At 39.7% G+C, this 20463-nt stretch overlaps 3 protein-coding genes across 5 annotated transcripts in view; 1 reads left to right on the forward strand and 2 right to left on the reverse strand.

Annotated features, from left to right (window-relative positions):
• LOC116669790 (glucosamine-6-phosphate isomerase 2) overlaps nt 1-4573 on the reverse strand; it is an 8154-nt gene extending 3581 nt beyond the window's left edge. For 2 of the 3 annotated variants that reach the window (XM_032499833.1, XM_032499831.1), the window contains exons 1-5: nt 4516-4573; nt 2839-2974; nt 2630-2731; nt 1119-1301; nt 772-956 (exon numbers count right to left, since the gene is read on the reverse strand). In XM_032499833.1, the coding sequence (XP_032355724.1) occupies nt 772-956; nt 1119-1301; nt 2630-2731; nt 2839-2962 (594 nt within the window). In that variant the 5' untranslated portion in view covers nt 2963-2974; nt 4516-4573. Of the gene's footprint in view, nt 1-771; nt 957-1118; nt 1302-2629; nt 2732-2838; nt 2977-4515 lie in introns of all 3 variants that reach the window. The other variant, XM_032499832.1, reaches the window with a different exon arrangement.
• A 1978-nt stretch (nt 4574-6551) lies between these two features.
• On the reverse strand, nt 6552-10425 carry cox8a (cytochrome c oxidase subunit 8A). The gene is made up of 2 exons (XM_032499846.1): nt 10158-10425; nt 6552-6914 (listed from the first exon to the last, which is right to left on the reverse strand). Exons 1-2 carry the CDS (start codon nt 10272-10274, stop codon nt 6819-6821), a joined length of 213 nt encoding a protein of 70 aa, XP_032355737.1. The 5' UTR covers nt 10275-10425; the 3' UTR covers nt 6552-6818.
• A 1185-nt stretch (nt 10426-11610) lies between these two features.
• The window catches only part of rrh (retinal pigment epithelium-derived rhodopsin homolog), a 9470-nt gene continuing 617 nt past the window's right edge, over nt 11611-20463 (forward strand). The window contains exons 1-6 of the mRNA XM_032499829.1: nt 11611-11931; nt 13865-14055; nt 15420-15519; nt 16364-16517; nt 18119-18287; nt 20363-20463. The exon at nt 20363-20463 is cut by the window's right edge and continues 84 nt beyond it. Of these exons, the coding sequence (XP_032355720.1) occupies nt 11820-11931; nt 13865-14055; nt 15420-15519; nt 16364-16517; nt 18119-18287; nt 20363-20463 (827 nt within the window). The 5' untranslated portion in view covers nt 11611-11819. The remainder of the gene's footprint in view (nt 11932-13864; nt 14056-15419; nt 15520-16363; nt 16518-18118; nt 18288-20362) is intronic.

Genomic DNA, 20463 nt, shown 5'->3' on the forward strand with positions numbered 1-20463 from the left:
TAAATGTTCTTCCTTAAAATACAGGGGAATAAGTATACAGCCCCCCTATTTTAAATTACCATAGAGGTAGGGGGATGTTTATTTTTAAAGGCCAATTATGTCATGGATCCTTGGTCTTTGGAATTATAATACCCCCCCCCACACACACATCATTACATACCCTTCAACATGCCTAGAGATTGCCATGGGGAACTTTTTATAAAATCATCTCTCAATGCAAATCAAACCAGCTATTAGGCTAACTGAAATAAAACCATGCCAAAAAGGTATGATAAAGGGTATGTGATGAAAACGTGTGTCCTTATTATTATTTCCTTTTTTTTTTTTTTTTAGGCATAACTTCGAATTACAAAACATGATTTTTTTTTTTTTATTCCTGTTTTTAGTCAACTTTATGGCATGGGTTGGTGAACTTATGAGCACCACTGTATATAGAAGTATATGGCATACTCCCAACCGTAAAGAAGTCCTGACACCTTGTTTAAAGGTTTCTGAATACGGGCCGTGTGCATTTCACTGTGGATTGAGCATTTTGATACTTTTGCAGTATTTATACAGCACCTCGACCCGCTTCATAATCAAAGCAAACATTTAAATCCCCCTTTTTTACAACATGGGACAATTTTAATATATGATCTTATTTAAACTGCCAGGGATAGTTAGGTATGCACAAATACTGTATGTATGGTGCCGAATATCTTTACGTGGTCACATTATATTATGGTATTCCAGTGACAACGGATGAATAGATTGACTGCCTTATAATCTGACCTCCTTGGCGTCCATGACAGTTCCTACGCCCACAGTGAGAGCCATGGTGGGAACCTTGTTGAGGTCGTTGCCAAAGAAACGAGCATTGGCCACAATGGTATCCTTAGCCAGGGTTTTCACTCTGGTCCTGGAAACAAGGCTGGAACCGGGCTCGTTGAACGCTATGTGGCCATCAGGGCCAATACCTACAGAGAGATTATGAGAAGGATGTGGGACAAAGACCGAGTTAAATAGAAGCTTCTTAGAGATGAAAATGATCCTTGTGACATGTACTGTACGTACTAAAGGGTCTGTTTGACTGGGGACGATATAGCAGACAAAGCAATATTTAAAACAATGACTCTGACCTCCTACGAACAACTCAATTCCTCCAGCCTCTGCGATCTTCTGCTCGTAGGCCTGGCACTCCGTCTCCAGGTCCTCTGCGTTCCCGTCCAAGATGTGAGCGTTGGCTGGATCAATGTCGATGTGCTTGAAGAAGTTGTTCCACATGTAGGAGTGATAGCTCTCTGGATGAGCACGAGGTAGACCTGGAGAACAACAGACGCAGCGCCATGAATCAAGCCTCCAGAGGAAAGACAGTCAACCATACTGCTGCAGACCTTGGGGGCCATGAGGATGTGGAAGGTATGAAATTAGGCTGGATATAGATCCCAATCCAGAGCTAACTGGAGGAACCTCTTTATATATTCCTAAGAAATCACTGTTGTTTGCTGATGTCACTTCAGGATTCCTAATGTTACTCTTTATGCCACATAAAAACTGCCCCTTTGTATTTTCTTGAATGTGCAGTCTCCTGAGGGCTTGCACTTGACATCTATCACTCTCTCCAAGGTTGCAATTGTCCAAAGACTTCCTGGGAAACAGTGAAAACAAACAGAAGTACAAGCACTTGCAGCTTGTTGACGTAGAGCGAGTACTTCAAGTAATGGCTGCCAGTAGCGTTGCCAGTCGTAGTCCTGTACGCACATTTTTTGTGTATCTGTTTTGCTGTTAATTCCGTGGTTAGATTCACCAGGAAGTGAGAGTGCTGTTTTCTATGACAAATTGTAATACATTTCTAAATTATGACTTATCTTGTAAGTGGTTTAATAAACCCGTTAATGCAGGAACTTTACACGCCTTTTAGTAAGCATGTGTATACAAAAGTGAGCTTTTGCCGTAGCCTACGTAAGTAGCCTGATTTTTATACTTATGCGCTGGTGTGTGCGTCGAGCCGTCGAGAGTCTCTTAGTGGTCCCTAATACTGTATCTGAAGTCTCTTTATATAGACCTTAGTGGTCCCCTAATACTGGATCTGAAGTCTCTTTTATATAGACCTTAGTGGTCCCCTAATACTGTATCTGAAGTCACTTTTATATAGACCTTAGTGGTCCCCTAATACTGGATCTGAAGTCTCTTTTATATAACCTTAGTGGTCCCCTAATACTGGATCTGAAGTCTCTTTTATATAGACCTTAGTGGTCCCCTAATACTGCATCTGAAGTCTCTTTTATATAGACCTTAGTGGTCCCCTAATACTGCATCTGAAGCCTCTTTCCCAAAATTCAGCCTTGGTTTAAAATTACAGCCACTAGAGCCGCTCCAGATCGGCCCATCTGAGCTTTCATTTTCTCAAAGGCAGAGCAGGATACCCAGGGCTCGGTTTACACCCATCACCATTTCTACCCTCTGGGGGACCATAGGCAGGCTGGGGGGGGGGGGGAACCATTATTAATGTTTTTAAAAAGCCTCATAAAGTGAAATGTTCATGCCATGGGACCTTTAAAACACCTCAAAGCAAATAATGCTCAATTTTCAAGTTTAGACATGCGTCTAAAAGTGAGAGAATAGTTGAATGAGTGGGACTTTGACTCACCGACATATTCATCCATGTTGAAGGTCTTCACATATTTGAATGAAATATCTCCACTCCTGTAGAATTCAATTAACTTCTGGTAACAGCCATAGGGAGTACTCCCTGGAAGAAATGGGCCACATTAACATACGTTCCGCTTAACGTTGATAAAGTTAGAGAAATAGTTTGCTCCTGAACCCGAACTGTATTGCCTGTGTGTTGGTGCTCACCCGTCGGTAGGCCCAGAGTGAAGTACCTTTCCGCCGAGGGCTTGAACTGGATGATTCTGTTGCGGATGTATTTGGCCGCCCACTCACTGGCCAGGTCATAGTCGTCCAGAATGACCAGCCTCATTGTACTGGCTTCCTAAATCAGTGGGAAGAAGAATGTAGACCCTGTCAACAGTGTGTTCCCTTATTCAATTCCTGTCAATTTAGATTAGATTCAACTTTATTGTCATTACACAGGTACAAGGCAACAAAACGCAGTTTGGGTCTAACCAGAAGTGCAATAGCAGCAGGTACAGGATATACACTGGTTCCATAAGTGAATGGCATGGATATGTACTGAATAAATACAGAGATGAATACTATCATAAACAGTATTCATCTCTATATTTATCCAATACATATCCATGTCATTCACTTAGCTACACTGCAACCATATACGTATTTAATAATAATAATGCATATTTGTATCTATACACTGCAATAGGAAATTACCTTGGGACCATTAGGAATGATTGCAAATGTGAAATATAAAATATATAAAAAGTTACAGCTTAAAACCTGTGAACGGTCACCAGATTTCTTTCCTGGTGCTCTGATGGAGAGAGAAATATGGTGATAACTGATCGTTGTTATGGTGATAACTGATCGTTGTTATGGTGATAACTGATCGTTGAGCTTTTTTCTTATGCAGTTAGGTCTGGAAATATTTGGACAGGGACACAATATTCACAATTTTAGCCCTGTGCGCCAACGCAATTGATTTGAAATTAAATCATCGAGATTCAATCGTAGTGCTGACTCTCAGCTTTGATTTGAGGTTACATCACGATTGGAGGAAGGGTTCAGGACTTACACACATTTTCATACATAGTCCACTTATTTCAAGGGACAGAAAGTAATTGGACAAATATAAAATAAATATAATATAAATCAAAAACGTCCTGGGTCAAAAACGGACAAATATGACATTTTTTGTCCCTTTTTCAAACTTTTTTTTTTTTTATAGTTTTCACTAACACCACCTTACTACCACTAGTTGTAAACTTTTGGGGGGAATTCGTGGTCAATAACCCTCATTCATATAGAATTAAACCTAATATTAGAGTTAAAAACGCAGAAAATATGAATTATTTTGACTAATAGTTCAGATCAGAGGAATGAAAGTGGTCAATTGTATTTGCATCCATTTTTTGGTGGTAATTTGGTTAGAAACAAACCCATATTTCAGATATAGACATGTTTTAAAGGAGTCAAATTTGACCCGAGGACAACAGGAGGGGTTAAAGGTTTTAGGAATGTCCATGGAGAGAGCGGTAACATTATAAGAAAAATTCAAAACCTGGCAACGTGCGTCCTTTGCTGATTATCAATTATCAAACATGCTGCAAATACGGGTTGGGGGGTCTGTCATCTACTATCACGGGTACCATTGTCCATAAGCAGCAGGGCTGTAACGTCAGGTAACTATCAGACGGATTAATCACCTGGCTAACTAGCACGGTGGCTAATGTTAGCAAGTAACGCAACTTAACAGAAGCGGAATGTACCGGTAACGGTACCGCGGACGAGTCGGCTCGTGTCACCCCGCTAAGTAATCTCAAAGCACCCGCTAGGTCGTTAGCTGGTTAGTTTTTAGCACGAGCTACACCGGTAAACAGTTACAGCTTTATGTTTTACCTGCTAAAATACGGCGTTTGTCAGACGAGACGTCCGTGTTTGGTCACGTGACGGAAAGTATGGAAGTCGGTTTGGGCCAAAATAACGCAATTTAAAAATAGTAGTAATGTTCCCACCATCCATGCTGTAGTGAGGGATTTAATGTAGAATAATGCGCCGATTAATTAACAGAGTGAAAGATACACTTTTAACTGCCCTAACCAACCCTGTACTTATTGATTAAATTGATTAAACTTTTTTAATGTAAATGTACCTAACGTGACTCTATTCTAGAGACACAAATTGCTTCCTATCCGCATAAGTAATCAGTGTGTAATTGGGTGAATCCACACAGAAATGCTGCTCAAACACTGATCCCAGAAGACTAATTAACAGGTAAACAGTGTTTCGGCCAAGGATGAAGAGAGTAGCCACCATATGGCTAAAGTTGCCCACAAGAAGTGTGTCTTCACAGCTCTTTCAATCTTTTGGGCTAATTGTGTGTGCCTAACTCTGAATACACACATCTGTACTGGTTTTAATTATTGTGCATAGCTATTTAAATGTATGTCTGTATGTTCCCATTACGTAACATGTAGTAGTCAGCATGCCTTTATGTATTTATGTTTGTACTTTTTTATCTGGACCTTGAGTCTGTTCAATAGAGTAATTCTAAAATTAAGAATAGATTTATTGAAACAATCTTAGTAGTAAGACTAAATTAGTGACCCCTACTAAAAAAAAAAAAAAGACAGCTTATTAAATACATTAAGTCTTTTCACGGCAGTCATTTTGACTCATAGGAAAAACTCAGGTGAAACTAATTTTATTAACGATGGTTCAGTTCCTTCTGTAACCTCCTGCTGACATCGACCTTTTGACAACAGTCCTTAAGTTGCTTGGCATCACAAGAGTTATTCTTTACTTCTTTGCTTTGTAAAAATTAGGCAGCCCATTAGGTATCTAAGGTTGTACACAGACGGGCAGGTATAGGACCAGCATGCACCTGGGGGGGGGGGTCTGTGTTTTTAAACCAGAGAAATACAGCATAAGCCACAATTTCTTAAGTTCTGTTAGATCCCTCGCAGTGGATAAACTTAAAAAAACAAATGTTGTACGAGCTCTTGCGTACATTACCTCCATATTGTACATCAGTGCTCTTTTAATACAAAGTTTGATTTGTAGACAAATATCCACTATGGCGAAGTTTAAGTAAATAAATGATTTTACCTCACAAATAAAGTACATCATCACAATGATGCAATAGTCAAGAAATATAAATATGAAACTTCTTACTTTACTGTATTTTTGTTACTAGTCAAATTCAAGAGTTTGACCAAAAAAACCATATGCCTTGAAGATTTATAATGCCTTCTCACTGATGGAAAAATTTGAAAACATCCAGTAATACAATCTATAAGACCGTGAAAGAGGTGGCCAGGTTGGCTTGGTGGGTAGAGCAGGCGCACATAAACTCCGGGTTTATGCCTTGACGCAGAGGTCCAGGGTTTGAATTTGACTTGTGACTATTTCCTGCATGTCTTCCCCATCTCTCTCTCACTTAGCTGTCTTATCAGATAAATGCGTAAAAGCCCTAAAATAATCTTTAAGAAACACCGGGAACGAGGATATTCTGCAAAGTACTTTTACTTTTGAGTACATTTTGTCATTAATCTTCTGCAGTGGACTTTAAATGCATGACTCTTACTTGTAATGGATTATCTACATTGTCCTTGTTGCTTTAATCAATTTAGACAAAAAGGAGCAATGTCACAACGTAGATTCCTCTTTTTAACCACTGTTGATCAGTGTCCTACTTTTATTTACATGATGTTATCTTGCAGCATTATCAATGGATCTTTGTCCATTATTCTCTTCTTTTCTTTCTATAAGCAGAATATTTCCTGTTAAACACTTTGAAACATGGGGACATCAATTCCATCTTAAAATTATAGTTTTGACTCGCCTAACGATCCCAAAAAATTACCAGAAATGGTCTAAATAAATAGCCTTAGCCCCAAGGATATACACACATAAAATATACAGAACAAGCAACATAGTTGTATTTAAAATTTAATCTTGTAACATACTGTTTAAGAGAGAAGATCTACAACGCAAATGTCAATGCATTAAGAGTCTATGTTTGGAAATGTTGTTTCTATGTGGGATGTGGAGTGAAACTGTCGGAGAGGTAGAAGAGTGAACGTAAAACTTGCTCCATATTCTTCTCTGCAGCAGAACATGATGATGATGATGATGATGATGGTCCCAGGTTGTCAACGAACACAGGAGACATGGGTGCATGAGGTGTGACACTGTTAAAATTATTCTTTCTTCTTGTAGTCCTCCAAGTGGGCCAGGATCCACCCAGATGGTCCCAGAATGGCCAGGGAGAACATGCTCAGCCCGATGATGGTTTCCTGGAACAGACAGAGTCAGCTGACAGTTAACTGGCATCTTCACTGATACATTAAAACAAGATCAACTCCTCACACCTTGGAAAGTGTGTCCCAGGCTAACCTGGTTCACCTGCTGACCCAATCTGAAAGCAATCCTTATGTTATTTTTCTTATATCAATATTTAGGGGGAAACGTCAGCAAAGCAGCCCCTTGGCTCCGGAGTGGGCGGAGCCTGTGGACGCTTTTCATTCACCTGATGACCCACGTTTATTCTCATGCTTTTAGTTGTGTTTGGGGGTGGCCAGGTGCTCTTGAGCAATGCACTGTACACCCCAAACCACTGAGGGCGTTGGTCCAGAACTGGCAGCCCACTCACACTGACATCACTCTATTAGTGCATCCTATTAGTGCATGAATAGGTCCTGTGTGTGTGTGTGTGTGTGTGTGTGTGTGTGTGTGTGTGTGTGTGTGTGTATTTCAGGTCTGTGTGTAGAGATTTTAACAAAAAGAGAGTGCAATTTGTGTTTCAACATTTTTCCATTTAAATCTTGTTTTACAACTATATTTGGGTCTTGTTTTAACGTGAAGCATTTTGTGATTGTCTGTAAAAAGGAGCCGTATCAAATACACATATTGGAGGGAATTATCCTTTTTGTATCATTGTTCTCGTTGTCATTGAAATAAATAAAGATAAAAGATTGAAGTGTGATTTATTGTGAGGATCCAACATTAATTTTGCCTTTAACAAATATTGTGCCCCCTACGACTTCAATATTGCACTGGTTCATATTGCGATTTCAATAAAATAGCGAGTGATTGTGCAACCCTTGTTTGTGTGTGTATATATATATATATATATATATATATATATCTCTTGTGCTTAAATATAAACTCAGGCTTCTGTCTTTGTGAAGAACTTTGGTGACAACTGGTTTGATTTTTACAATATATTAATGACATTAACGGGTGAATCTCCTGACGCAAGTTACTCAACGATGAGTTTTCACTGAGTGTCTGAAATCTGGTTTGGTCGATCCCTACATAGTTCAGTATTTAATAAACACTACATAGGCAATAGCGAGTGAATGAGGGAGCAGGATCGAACACAGCTGTAGCTTCTCCGCTCTCGACTGCGCCGTTCGTGGCATGTTGTCGTTAAGCCACATACGCAGACCCGTCAGTCATTCCTCTGAGAGCAGAGGAGCTGAACATGTATTCTTCTCATACACTTGCATGCAAGGTGCATTCTTCAATAAAAACGTGTCGCACGAATCCAGGCGCAGTCTTGCAAGAGACTACAACTACAGTAGAATAGCAATGCGTCACTGCTCCATCTTCCACACAACCAAGCACATTCACCATCTGTGAAGAGATTTCTCTCTTCACGTTCAAGATGGCTCAAGAGATGACACGGGACACCAAGCTACTTTGTACAAAGGGCAACCTGCTGGGCTGAACACCCAAGAGAGAGTCGCGCCGAGGCAGTTCCTTGTTCCTTTATTTATAAGTTGATACAAACAACATAGTGTGTGAGTGTGTGTGTGTCAGTCCTAACTGTTTGGGCCTCCGTCCTTGGTTAGTGAGATACATGTTTCAATAAGAGAACGTGAGATACATGTTTCAATAAGAGAACGTGAGATACATGTTTCAATAAGAGAACGTGAGATACATGTTTCAATAAGAGAACGTGAGATACATGTTTCAACAAAAAAAACATCTTGTGAAATGCTTGCATAAGCTTTGATGAGAACAGTGTGACAATTACCCATATATCGCTACACAGCCAAGCAGTTGAATATAGTACATCGAATATATCTTATAACACCATCTCAAAACACGCAGCTCTGACTCTCTCTCACACTCACACTCACACACACACACACACGCACACAGAGAAGAGCATGCTACATATGGTAGGGGGTTTCTAATACTACTTACAGTATAGAAACAATAAGGTTGTCAGCTGGTAGTAAATGTGAAGTGTTAGTTTGAGTTTGTCCATTCATAAATACTGCAGCTCCTCAAGACCAACATTTGAGGCTGTGGTTCATAAATGTCCTGGGTTGTAACCCAGGTCTGGTCTGGTTGACAAAGTAACATTTATTACTAGGTATGTCCCGATCGGATCAGGAAGTATCGGATCACAGCGCCGATATTGGCATTTTCTTTCCTTAACTGAATGAAAGGGATGAGCGTTCATCCTGATCACCTTATTCCAATCATTTACGTTATTACTTACAGTATTAACCCTCGTGTTTGTCTGCATCAAAATTTAAACATTTTGTTATGTTTGCTAAACCTTTCTTGTCAATTTTATTCAGAATTTTAGGCTTTATGTTAATTATTTTTTGTACATTCTTTATAAAAAATTGTTATTTTTTCCTATTTTTTTTAAGTTTTTGTCACCTTTAGAAATGTTTTGTTTTTTTTTAGGTAACTTTTCCAGATTTCTTTGGCCACTTTTTGAAGCATCTTTAATAAACATGTTTTGTGGTTACTTTGTTTAATTAGTTATTTTTATAAATATAAAAAAAAGTGTGCAGCTCTATTATCTAAGCAAAAAAAATCGAATCGGTGGCCAAAAAAGCTGATTGGCACATCCGTATTCAACACTTTAGATAAGGAATCAACAACTTGATGAATAGTATCACGGCATTGTTTAAATATTATTATTAGATTATTACATTGACATTAAAGCAGTCCTCAAACGTGTCTTAACCATGTAATGTGCTTTTTTAGTAGGCTACTGTAGCCTACAACAAATATTACTGCGGCCACTACAGGAATTCACGTTACAGATACTACTGAGTCTATCTCTGTAACAATTTGGACATACTTCACGTTACTAGTTTCAACCTCACCTAACGTTACTGTCCCTGAACATGTCATTACACTCACATTTAGGCAAAAAAGAGCCTATCAAGCGTTATCATGGCTAAGGTTGGGGTTAGCTAGCTAACTTACCTTTAGCTTGGGTGAAGCAAGGGGAACTGCTAATATGAAAATAATGAGCGTGGAGGTGACTTAAAACACTTTACCGACTTGAATTCCGTCACTTGACTTAAGTTAGTTAAGACACATTGGCTTTAATAACTAGCTAAACACGTTAAAGACAGTGTCCCCCCCCCCCCTTGACTTTAGCTAGCTACAGAATTTGACCTCGTCAGACAAGGGCAGCTAAGCTAACGGCCGCTAGCTAGCTAGCCATGCAGTTAGCACGAGCCCAAAGTGGTTTAGCTAGCTAACGGTTATAACAGACTTACAACTGTGCCGATCTTTTCCTTGGCCGGGCCAGCGTAGAGATTTGCCCTCTGAGTGATTGTGTGTCCCCGCAGCACAGGAGCAGCACGGCTGGCCATGGTCCTCAGGAGCCCCGACATGTTTATCTGCTACGGTTAAAAGATGTCTTCTGTCAACTGAAGAATACTGCGGGATTATACAAAGCTTCTTTCTCTTCTTCTCCGCCTAACAGGAGATTACCAGGAGGTCGTACAGCGCCTCCTACTGTCCCGGGTGTGCATGTACACGGATGACGGGATGGGGATTTTGTCTTTTTGAACTGAAGAACTGTACGTTGAGGTACTTGTACTTTACTTTAGAGTTTCAATTTCCACTATAGCCACGCTATAGGCTGGGTTATGCATTTGACCTTGAGTGGTTATGGTTAGGATAGCCGATTGGTAAGGGGATAGGACCTGTACAAGTGGGGTGACGTTGCGGGGAATTTGGGACACTAAACTGCACATATACCTATATTGTATATGAAAAAGGTACATTTTAGAGAAAAGTCCAAAAAGTAAAACAGATGTGTATCAGAACTTTGTTGTTTCTTTCTTCTTTCATCTCATGACCCCTCCGATTTATGTTGTGACTCTTTGAAGGGGTCCAACCCCTAGGTTGGGAACTGTTGGGCTAAGTTACAAAAAATAACATACTAGCCTATCTAAGTGTAATTTAGCTCAATCTTAAGCAGCTACAACAAATAGTGTAATCTTTACAAGCCGGGCTAAATGATCTTAGAAGGTCGTTTAAGTCAGACAAAGCAACCGTTAAACCACCAATAAAAAGTGATAAATTATGAATGGAACAGTGATTATTATTATAGTCTGCTCAGTGTGAAATTTGAATATGAGAGCAGATCACCAACACCAAGTCTTTGCCACGGCTTCATTGATCTGTTTTGATATGTGTTGATAGATCTCCTTCTCCTTCTACTGGTCTGATTCACTGAAACAGATTTTGTGGTAAAACTTTCAAGTTTTGTATTCTATGTGTGACAACTAAGACGTTATAGTAGTACAGTAGTAGTAGTAATAAACAGTTACTTCTTTGGGTGTTACAGCCCTTTAAGGCTCAGGCCAGTGTTTCCTCTATGTTGATTTTGTAGAAGCGGCCCACCATTGCAAAGTGTTTGCCGCCACGGTATCAGACACGAGGCAGACGCACAATGTACGTAGTTCCCTTGTAAACTATCCTGCTGACATAAAAGGGGGATGTTGTTCGGACCAGACCTGCCCCCAACTGCTAAAAGAAATCCTAAAGGAAACACCGGCTCAGGCAATAACTCAACTTCAGTGTTGTAATGTCAAAGCTTATTGGCCAGAGCCCAACCTGCAAGCAAATCCACGTGAGTGGTAATCCTCCCTTGTGCAGCCCTGTTGCCCCCGACTACCTCCTGCTAACTGGGGACAGGGGACCAGTGGTATGCAATAATCCCCTTCACCCCATCCCTCCACAACAACCCCCGACAGATTTTAGTTAGACGAAGGATTTCGCAGTACTGACTCTCTACATCTCTTTTGTTCGGATTTTGCTATCTTTAATGCATCGTTGAGTGATTTTCCTTCCAAGATCGTTAGTGGGAAGAGTGTTTACTTCAATTAAGGGTCATTTTTTTGTTTGTTTGTTTTCTAACACGTCAGAAAATGGGGATTGATTCTGGAGTCAATATTTCAGGTGATGTTGAACCTTACGGGGGGAAAAGTGCCTTTACCCAACTGGAGCACAACATAGTGGCTGGATATCTTATAACTGCAGGTAACAAATACAAGACCACCAAAGGCATTAGAAATAGACAGTGAATAATGGGAATATTGTGTTGATGCAGTGGGATTTAGTTGCTTGATGTGTCCCGTGGTGTAACTCTCAGTTGTCAATGGCACACTCAACACATCTCACAAGTTGCAATGCTATTGTTGGGAGGATGTATGTAAATTTGAAGTATTATTGGCTGAATTCAGAACATCCATCATGAAGAATAACACCAATGAATAAAGTGATGGTTTTAAGGGATTTGATCAAAACACTGATGCATTTCCAAAGAATGTGAAATGTTTGTGTATTTTCCGGAGTAATGGGAATACTATCTCTGGAGAAATGTGTTTTGTTGCATTTAATTTGGGTAATGTTAGTCGGAGTTGCAGTATCTCACTCTGTTAGCTGTTAGCTGTGAGATTAGTTTAGAAACTAACTTCACTTAATAATGAAAATGAGAGGTAAAGAAAACATAACAATCAAATGAATAGCCTGCTGATGTTGGGCTTTAGAGGCCATTCATGGTAAAAGTAAATTAGTCCATTGTTATCCTCTGAAAAACTGTTCTGATAGCATTATGTAACTTATCCAGGTCTTGGCACAGTTTTCCATTCATTAAAATGATTTTGTTTCTGAATTTTTCTGTTATGGAAACTTTACTTAGACAGTGAAATATAAATTAACAGCATAAAAAAAGATTAACCTAAAAAAATTAGTGCAGTTCCAAAACCTTTTCTATCATGAAACCAAAAATATTGGAATGAAAACAAGATGGGCTTCTTCATATTTTTAATACTTTTAATTCATCATACTTATTTAATGATGAGCATCACTAGTTACATAACAAATATGCCGGTATTAAACTGCAAGACCTTCCTCCACAGCGCTGTGGAGGATGGTCTGGCAGCGTCTAGCTAGTTCACATATAATTCTGGGATGGGAGAAAAATGTGCTCTGGTTTATTGGCATTTCTTTAAACCGATCACAATCGTTATGCTGTGCATCTGCAAAATAGCCTCAGGAAGGAACTTGTTTTGGTGGAACGTGTACGTTCAAAAGTTGTTTAAGTCGTGCAACAGAAAACTCAGATTGGACAGATAGTCTAGCTAGCTGTCTGGATTTACCCTGCAGAGACCTGAGGAGCAGGTCACCATAGTCCTCAGATTGGACAGATAGTCTAGCTATCTGTCTGGATTTACCCTGCAGAGACCTGAGGACCAGGTAACCATAGTCCTCAGATTGGACAGATAGTCTAGCTAGCTGTCTGGATTTACCCTGCAGAGACCTGAGGACCAGGTAACCATAGTCCTCAGATTGGACAGATTGTCCAGCTAGCTGTCTGGATTTACCCTGCAGAGACCTGAGGACCAGGTAACCATAGTCCTCAGAAATCCACCGGAGTTTAAAACGCCAACACAAATAAGCCCAAGCAACGGATATCCGTCCTAAATGAATACGGAGCAATGCCAGAAGTGGAACATCGGGGATATGGTCTAGATATTTGCTTACCCAACAATATGGGTTGCCCGATGGCCTAAAACGGTACATTGTTATCGTTATCTTGACCCCCTCTCCTTGTCCACGTCGGAAAATGTTTGATGAATGATTTGATTTGAACAGACTTCTTAACAGAAAGATCAACCTCCTCCAATCCTTTCCATAATGTTGTCCATAATGTGAAGCAGAAAAACACAGATGACAATTCAAAATATATCAAAAATATAATGGAAAGTATGTTGTAGCATGTCATTGGGCATTTTTAAATGGGTATATGGATATTCTGGAGCTTTCTTAGTGGGCATATGGCGTATACCTGCGTATCACGTAGACTACACCACTGCCCGGGACCTTCCTATTTAGTTTAACATCTCACCCCCCCATGTTGAACTCAAAGTTGCATCCTTGCTGTACTCCATGTCTTCTTTTCTCTTCTCAGGTGTCATAAGTTTATTGAGCAACATTGTGGTGCTGCTGATGTTTGTGAAGTATAAGGAGCTGCGCACTGCCACCAACTTCATTATAATCAACCTGGCTTTTACCGACATTGGAGTGGCTGGTATTGGTTACCCCATGTCAGCTGCCTCAGACATCCACGGCAGCTGGAAATTTGGCCACACTGGGTGTCAGGTGGGTGCAATGTGAGTGCCTTCGCATACACATTATTGTGCCGACAGAACAACCTACTTCTACATTAAAAACTCATGTAACTAAAACCAAATTTGAGGTTGATATTAGGTGTATGTTCTCCCAATTTTGTTAAGTTGACACAAATAGAAATGATCGGTCCATTGATAAAGAAATGATCAGCAAATATTTAGCTAAATAATAAATCATTTGACTTCTTTTTCATTGGTCCTCACCTATCTTCTCCAACGTCATCAGAGTGAAGGTGATTGTTCAACGTATTTTCATGAATGGGTTCCTATGATATCAGCCTGTTCTCATGAACCATTTGTTCAAAAACCATCGACAGCAGCTGTACGAGAACGCACGTTTTAATCCAAACCACAATCTTTTTTCCTAATCGTGACAGGTCGTTTTGGTGCCTAGTCTTAACTTTCGTTGCGGCAAAACTGTCATATCGTGTGGACTTAATTTAACCATAATGTCCGGCAGCTCACGTTGCTTTGTACCCGGCTCAAAGTCACCTATTTTTGGGTATATGAACCACAAACTACGGCTGATACAACGGAGGTGTGTAGCCAGCGTCATGAAGCTCTGTAGCGGCTTAAACAACTAGCAACTGCCGCTCAGCGTCACGGAGATGGTATCCAGCCGTTGTCACGTCATGTGATTTTGTAGGATGTCTTACATTTTGGTGTACATACATTTTTGTACGATATCATACGTTCATGAGAATGCCTTGATGATATTATACAAAAACGTATGCACGACGATTCAAATGACAACCTCTAAGTTTTGCGGCCTTTACAGTTAAATTTAGATGAGAAAATTTTACTTTGAGCGCAAGGTCCCGCTTGTTTAAGGGCCTGTTGCCGTTAAGTTTAGCCGACAAAATGTGACTGTCAAGGGCGACCGCAGTTAAGTTTCTGCACCAAAACGACTAGTTGAGATTGGAAAAAAGATTGTGGTTTGGAATAAAACACCATCTCCATAGGTAGAACTCCCAGAACAAGACACACGTTTCCCGGGTGAAAGTCTTGTATTTTCCCCGGGACACAAACTCCGCTCCCCCCGCTTGAAAGCCCAGTGATGCATGCAGCAATAAATAAATACATGAAATACATACTTTTTTAAACAGTCCGGCGTGTTAGAAAACATAGATCCTTGTATGTCTCATTAAAGCTTTAGAACATTGTTGAACTGAACCCTTCCTTGTGTCATTTCTCCGAGTGCTCGAAAACAGCTTTAAGAATTATTTCACAGAGGTAAAGCCAGCAGACAACGGGATAAGAACCACAAAACTATTGTGATTGGATTGTTTCAATTTTATTAACTCTCTGTCATATTTTGTTTTTTTTTGCCTCCAGATCTATGCAGCTCTCAACATCTTTTTTGGTATGGCCAGCATCGGCCTGCTGACTGTGGTGGCCATTGACCGCTACCTCACCATCTGCAGGCCAGACATGGGTATCTATATCTACATTCAAAATCCTTTTTTTTTTGGTATATAGATACATAATTGCATTTCTCCATGTGGCAAAGCGTGATATGAGTATAATGTTGCCTTTGCGCCAACGACAAAGAAAAACCGCCAAGAGAAAAAAAGAAAAGGAAAGCTACATGCCCAGACCGAAGAGATACGAATGCATTCCTCAGAACTTCAGGAAGGAATTTAGATATTGAATAATGTCAGGGTTAATATAATCAATTCTCCAATTAAAAGCAATTGTTGCTGAGTCATCTGATAGGAAATCATAAAATCCCTGAATTCAATCTTTTAATATACAGTATTTCACCATAGGTGTATAACCCACTAGAAACATTTGGAGATCAATTCTTAATGTAAACGTTAACCTGGTGCATTGAGTTGCATAAGTTCTCTGAGAATCAAAATGATATATACACTAAATTGGTATTGGAACAAAAAATTCTAATTGATATTGAATCGGAAATGTAATTGAATCCAGACCTTGTGAATCAGAATAGACTCATTTCAGGAACTCATTGGCAATGGCCCTAATATCTGCTAAGATTACATTTTAGAGAATGTTATTCATATTTTCCTCATTAATTATGTATTATTTCCCAATAACCCTGGGGATATCTATGATCTGCAGGGTCATTGGTGATCCCAAACCTTTCTTATAGTGCCACCATCGGCCCAAATAATATTTTACTTGTACATCTATATCAATTGTAATGGAGAGATTGCTGCAAAAGTTACAATTTGGTTGAATACTGTAATGAAACCAGCATCAGTTTACTGACTTTCCTGACCGTCAGTGTGAAGTTATGTGATTTATCTTCGCAGGGCAGAAAATGACGATGCAATCATACAACCTTCTGATTCTGGCAGCATGGCTGAACGCTGTGTTCTGGTCCTGCATGCCCATAGTGGGCTGGGCTGGTTATGCCCCCGACCCCACTGGAGCCACATGCACCATCAACTGGAGACAGAATGATGCGTAAGTTATCGATATTGACTAGTCTTGCTCTATTTGCCCAACCTTCCTCCACTACACTGTAGAGGAGGGTCTGGCTAGTCCACACGGCATTTGTTGCCACTGCAAAACCTCGGGAAGGAACTTGTTTTGGTGGAACATGTGTACATTGAAAAGTTGTTTTAGTCTTGCAACAGAAAACAGAAAACTCAGACTGGATAGATAGTCTAGCTAGCGGTCTGGATTTACCCTGCAGAGATCTGAGGACCAGTTAACCATAGAAATCTCAGTTTATAACGCCAACACAAAGAAAGTGGAAGGTGTGGGACACCTGATCAATCCCGAAAGTGGAACGTCGTCTATATAGACTAGTAGAAGTAGTAGTAGTTTATTTGAACATGTAAAACAATAAAATAAATACATAAACAGTGTATATATACATACATTCATGCATAGATATATATATAATTAAAATGGCAGATAAATAAGGTCATGTCCTTCTCAGCACAATCTTCCAAAGTGATTGAAAGTCATTCAAAAAACAAATTCCCATGTTCAAAAAGGAGTAGGAAGAAGTTCATAAACAACTCATCAGGTCCGACCCCCTTTGTGTACTTTTATCCTTTAATAAATAAAAAATCTTATGCCTCAGTTATTTACACATCACAGACACAGATGCCATCACCGACATACCTACACACAGTTACACTGTTTGTGTTTCTTTTCTTCCCTTTCTTCTTCTTTCTTTACCATCTATCTATGGCAGATTAAATAGTAACACATCCATACTAGACTTAGTATATAGAGATATTAGTATATAGATATATTAGTATTAACACTGTAAATCAACAATCTACAAATGTTAACGCATTCTTCACAATTGACGGCAATAGAGACAAAGCACATTGCGTGACACTGAGGAAGCCAAGCCCACCAGAGGGGAAGACAACTTTCCATTGACTTGTATTGAAGGTGCCTCAACGTCCATTCTGTCTGCTAGAAAACAACAGAAAAATGCCTAAAAGCTGCTGTTCAGCTAAAACATGTCACGTCGGGCATATCATTAGTGTCAAAATCCCACATTCTCCCCATTCTTCCTGCCGATTCCTCCCGTCTGTGTCCACTTTTGACATTTTCTCAAAGACTTCTCGAGATAGAGTCTTCTTTTTGGAGCCAGTGGTGTCGCCCCTGCTGGACATTAGATAGAATGCCGGATTAAGGCACTTCAGCATTGGTTTTACTATTTCAGATCCTGCTTTTCTTTACCCTGCTGAAATGTGAAGAATGTCTTAATTTAAGCTCTTTATCAGCTCATCTGATTACTTGGGACCGTTCGTCATAGAGCAGGCAGTTACGCAAATTACAGCAGCTTCATGCGTTAAAAGACAGTCACTCCAGAAAAACGTGATTATACAATCGCAGAATTCAATGCATAATCAGCCAATGTCTGCATGTTTATGACAGTCCGCCTCCTAAGATGGGAGAACAAATGTACCAGAAATAGTAATTGAATGCAAATGATGAGGATTTGAAAGTCTTTTTATAAAGTCAGACAGACCCAAGATAAAACCCAGTTTATTGTTCTTTGAGCAGACGCTATGACTGACACTGCTTTTCCTCCACAGCTCCTTCGTCTCTTACACCATGGCTGTAATTGCTGTGAACTTTGTGTTGCCTCTGTTCGCCATGTTTTATTGCTACTACAACGTGTCCGTCACTACAAAGAGATACAAAGCCAGCAACTGCCTGGACAGCATCAACGTCGACTGGTCCGATCAGATGGACGTCACCAAGGTGAAAACTGAGCCATTCTTCCTTCTTCTAATCAGCTGAGTTAGCGTGCAGCTTTGACGTATCATCTGTATTTAAAACTTAATTTGAAAATAACTTTAATGTGGGTCTTCTTGACCTAAAAAATTTAAACAGAGGCAGTTGGCAAAATGCCAAAAGTGTATGCCAGCAATACTCGTAAAGGTCCGATGACATGGTGCTCTATGGATGCTTTTATATAGACCTTAGTGGTCCCTAATACTGGATCTGAAGTCTCTTTATATAGACCTTAGTGGTCCCTAATACTGTATCTGAAGTCTCTTTTATATAGACCTTAGTGGTCCCTAATACTGTATCTGAAGTCTCTTATATAGACCTTAGTGGTCCCTAATACTGTATCTGAAGTCTTTTTATATAGACCTTAGTGGTCCCCTAATACTGATCTGAAGTCTCTTTTATATAGACCTTAGTGGTCCCTAATACGTATCTGAAGTCTTTTTATATAGACTTAGTGGTCCCTAATCTGTATCTGAAGTCTTTCCCAAAAATTCAGCCTTGGTGCAGAATTCCAGCCACTAGAGCCAGTCCCACAATGAGCTTTGCTTAGTATTTTCTATTTCTGAGTCTATAGCTTTTGAGGAGGAGAGAGGGGGGGCAATGTGGAGGGTGGAGGAGTGGCCTTGACCAACTGCCCCTTTGCTCATTTAAAAGCCATGATGTCTCTCTCTCATGGGTGGGCCAAATTCTCTCTGCAGGCAAAGCAGAGAAAGGGGAGGTAACCTTGCCCTTTATGACCTCATATGGAGCAAGATTCCAGATCGGCCCATCTGAGCTTTCATTTTCTCAAAGGCAGAGCCGGATACCCAGGGCTCGGTTTACACCTATCACCATTTCTAGCCCCTGGGGGACCATAGGCAGGCTGGGGGGACCCATATCAATGTTAAAAAAAACTCTTGAAAGGAAATAAATGTTCATGCCATGGGACCTTTAAGTGTATGTGTGTTTCATTTTCGGGGGTGACGCTTTGGAATAGTTTGGAAGACAAAATCAAATTGAGTAAAAATGTCATACAGTTTAAAATGAAATACTGTAAAAAAGAGCAATTCTGGAAAGGTACAGTAAAGAGGAGGCAGGTTGTAGTAGTAGAGGGAGTAGAGATGTTTTATGGGAAGTGACTCATTTTGTATTAACTTTTTAAGTTTTTTGCTGATCTATTTAGAAGCTAATTATGCTTGATAAATATAATGGATGGACAGTAGTTTATGGATGGCACATGAGAAAATTAATTAAGAAAATTATGGAATAGTAACCTGATTGATTAAGTGAGCTGCACGTTATTTGAATTTTGACGAGGATTACGGTCATAGACTTGTATGGTTGTTTATTGAAAAACAAAATATTAAAAGAACATTTTGTTAAGAGTACGGACATTTAAACAGGGCTAGGACCACAAAAACATTTTTCTTCTTAGATTAGATTAAATGAGATTAGATTAGATTAGATCATACTTTATTCATCCCACAACAGGGAAATTTCCTTATTACAGCAGCAGCATTTTCTTCAATAACAGCAAAAAAAAAAAAAAAACACAAACAAGTAAACACACAAGAAAAACAGGCAAACAATAGACAATGATTATAAGGTATACTGAAAGTAAGCAAAATGGCGTCAAATAAAGGTATTTTAAAGTGCGGTTGCCATGATACAAGAAACAATATTGCGGTGTAAGTGACGTTAAGTGAAGTTCTTCCCACTCCTTCCCAGAAAACAGTATTTTTTCTTATTGTTGCTTTTTCTTAAAGTGTAATACTCTGTGTCTTGTATTTTAAATTCTTTTTTTTTTTTTTTGGGATGTTGTTTGAAATAAAAATATTCATTTTTTCATCGATTCATTCATGCATCTATCTCCTAATGACGGCCAAACAAAGCCTCATAAACCAAGAGCGCCATTTAGTGGGCTCAGAAAATGAATTAAACTTTAACACGTTTCATGAGGCGTCATTTGGCCATCACTACTATCTCCTTAAAACAACTCTGTCCTTTAAACTATATCCAATATACTGCTCATATTGCATGAATGCTGTGTTTGTGGCCGGCAGATGTCCGTGGTAATGATCGTCATGTTCCTGGTGGCCTGGTCTCCGTACTCCATCGTGTGTCTCTGGGCATCATTCGGTGACCCCAAGACCATCCCCGCCCC

The sequence above is a fragment of the Etheostoma spectabile genome, chromosome 20 (genome assembly GCF_008692095.1).
Source record: "Etheostoma spectabile isolate EspeVRDwgs_2016 chromosome 20, UIUC_Espe_1.0, whole genome shotgun sequence".
Lineage (NCBI taxonomy): Eukaryota > Metazoa > Chordata > Actinopteri > Perciformes > Percidae > Etheostoma > Etheostoma spectabile.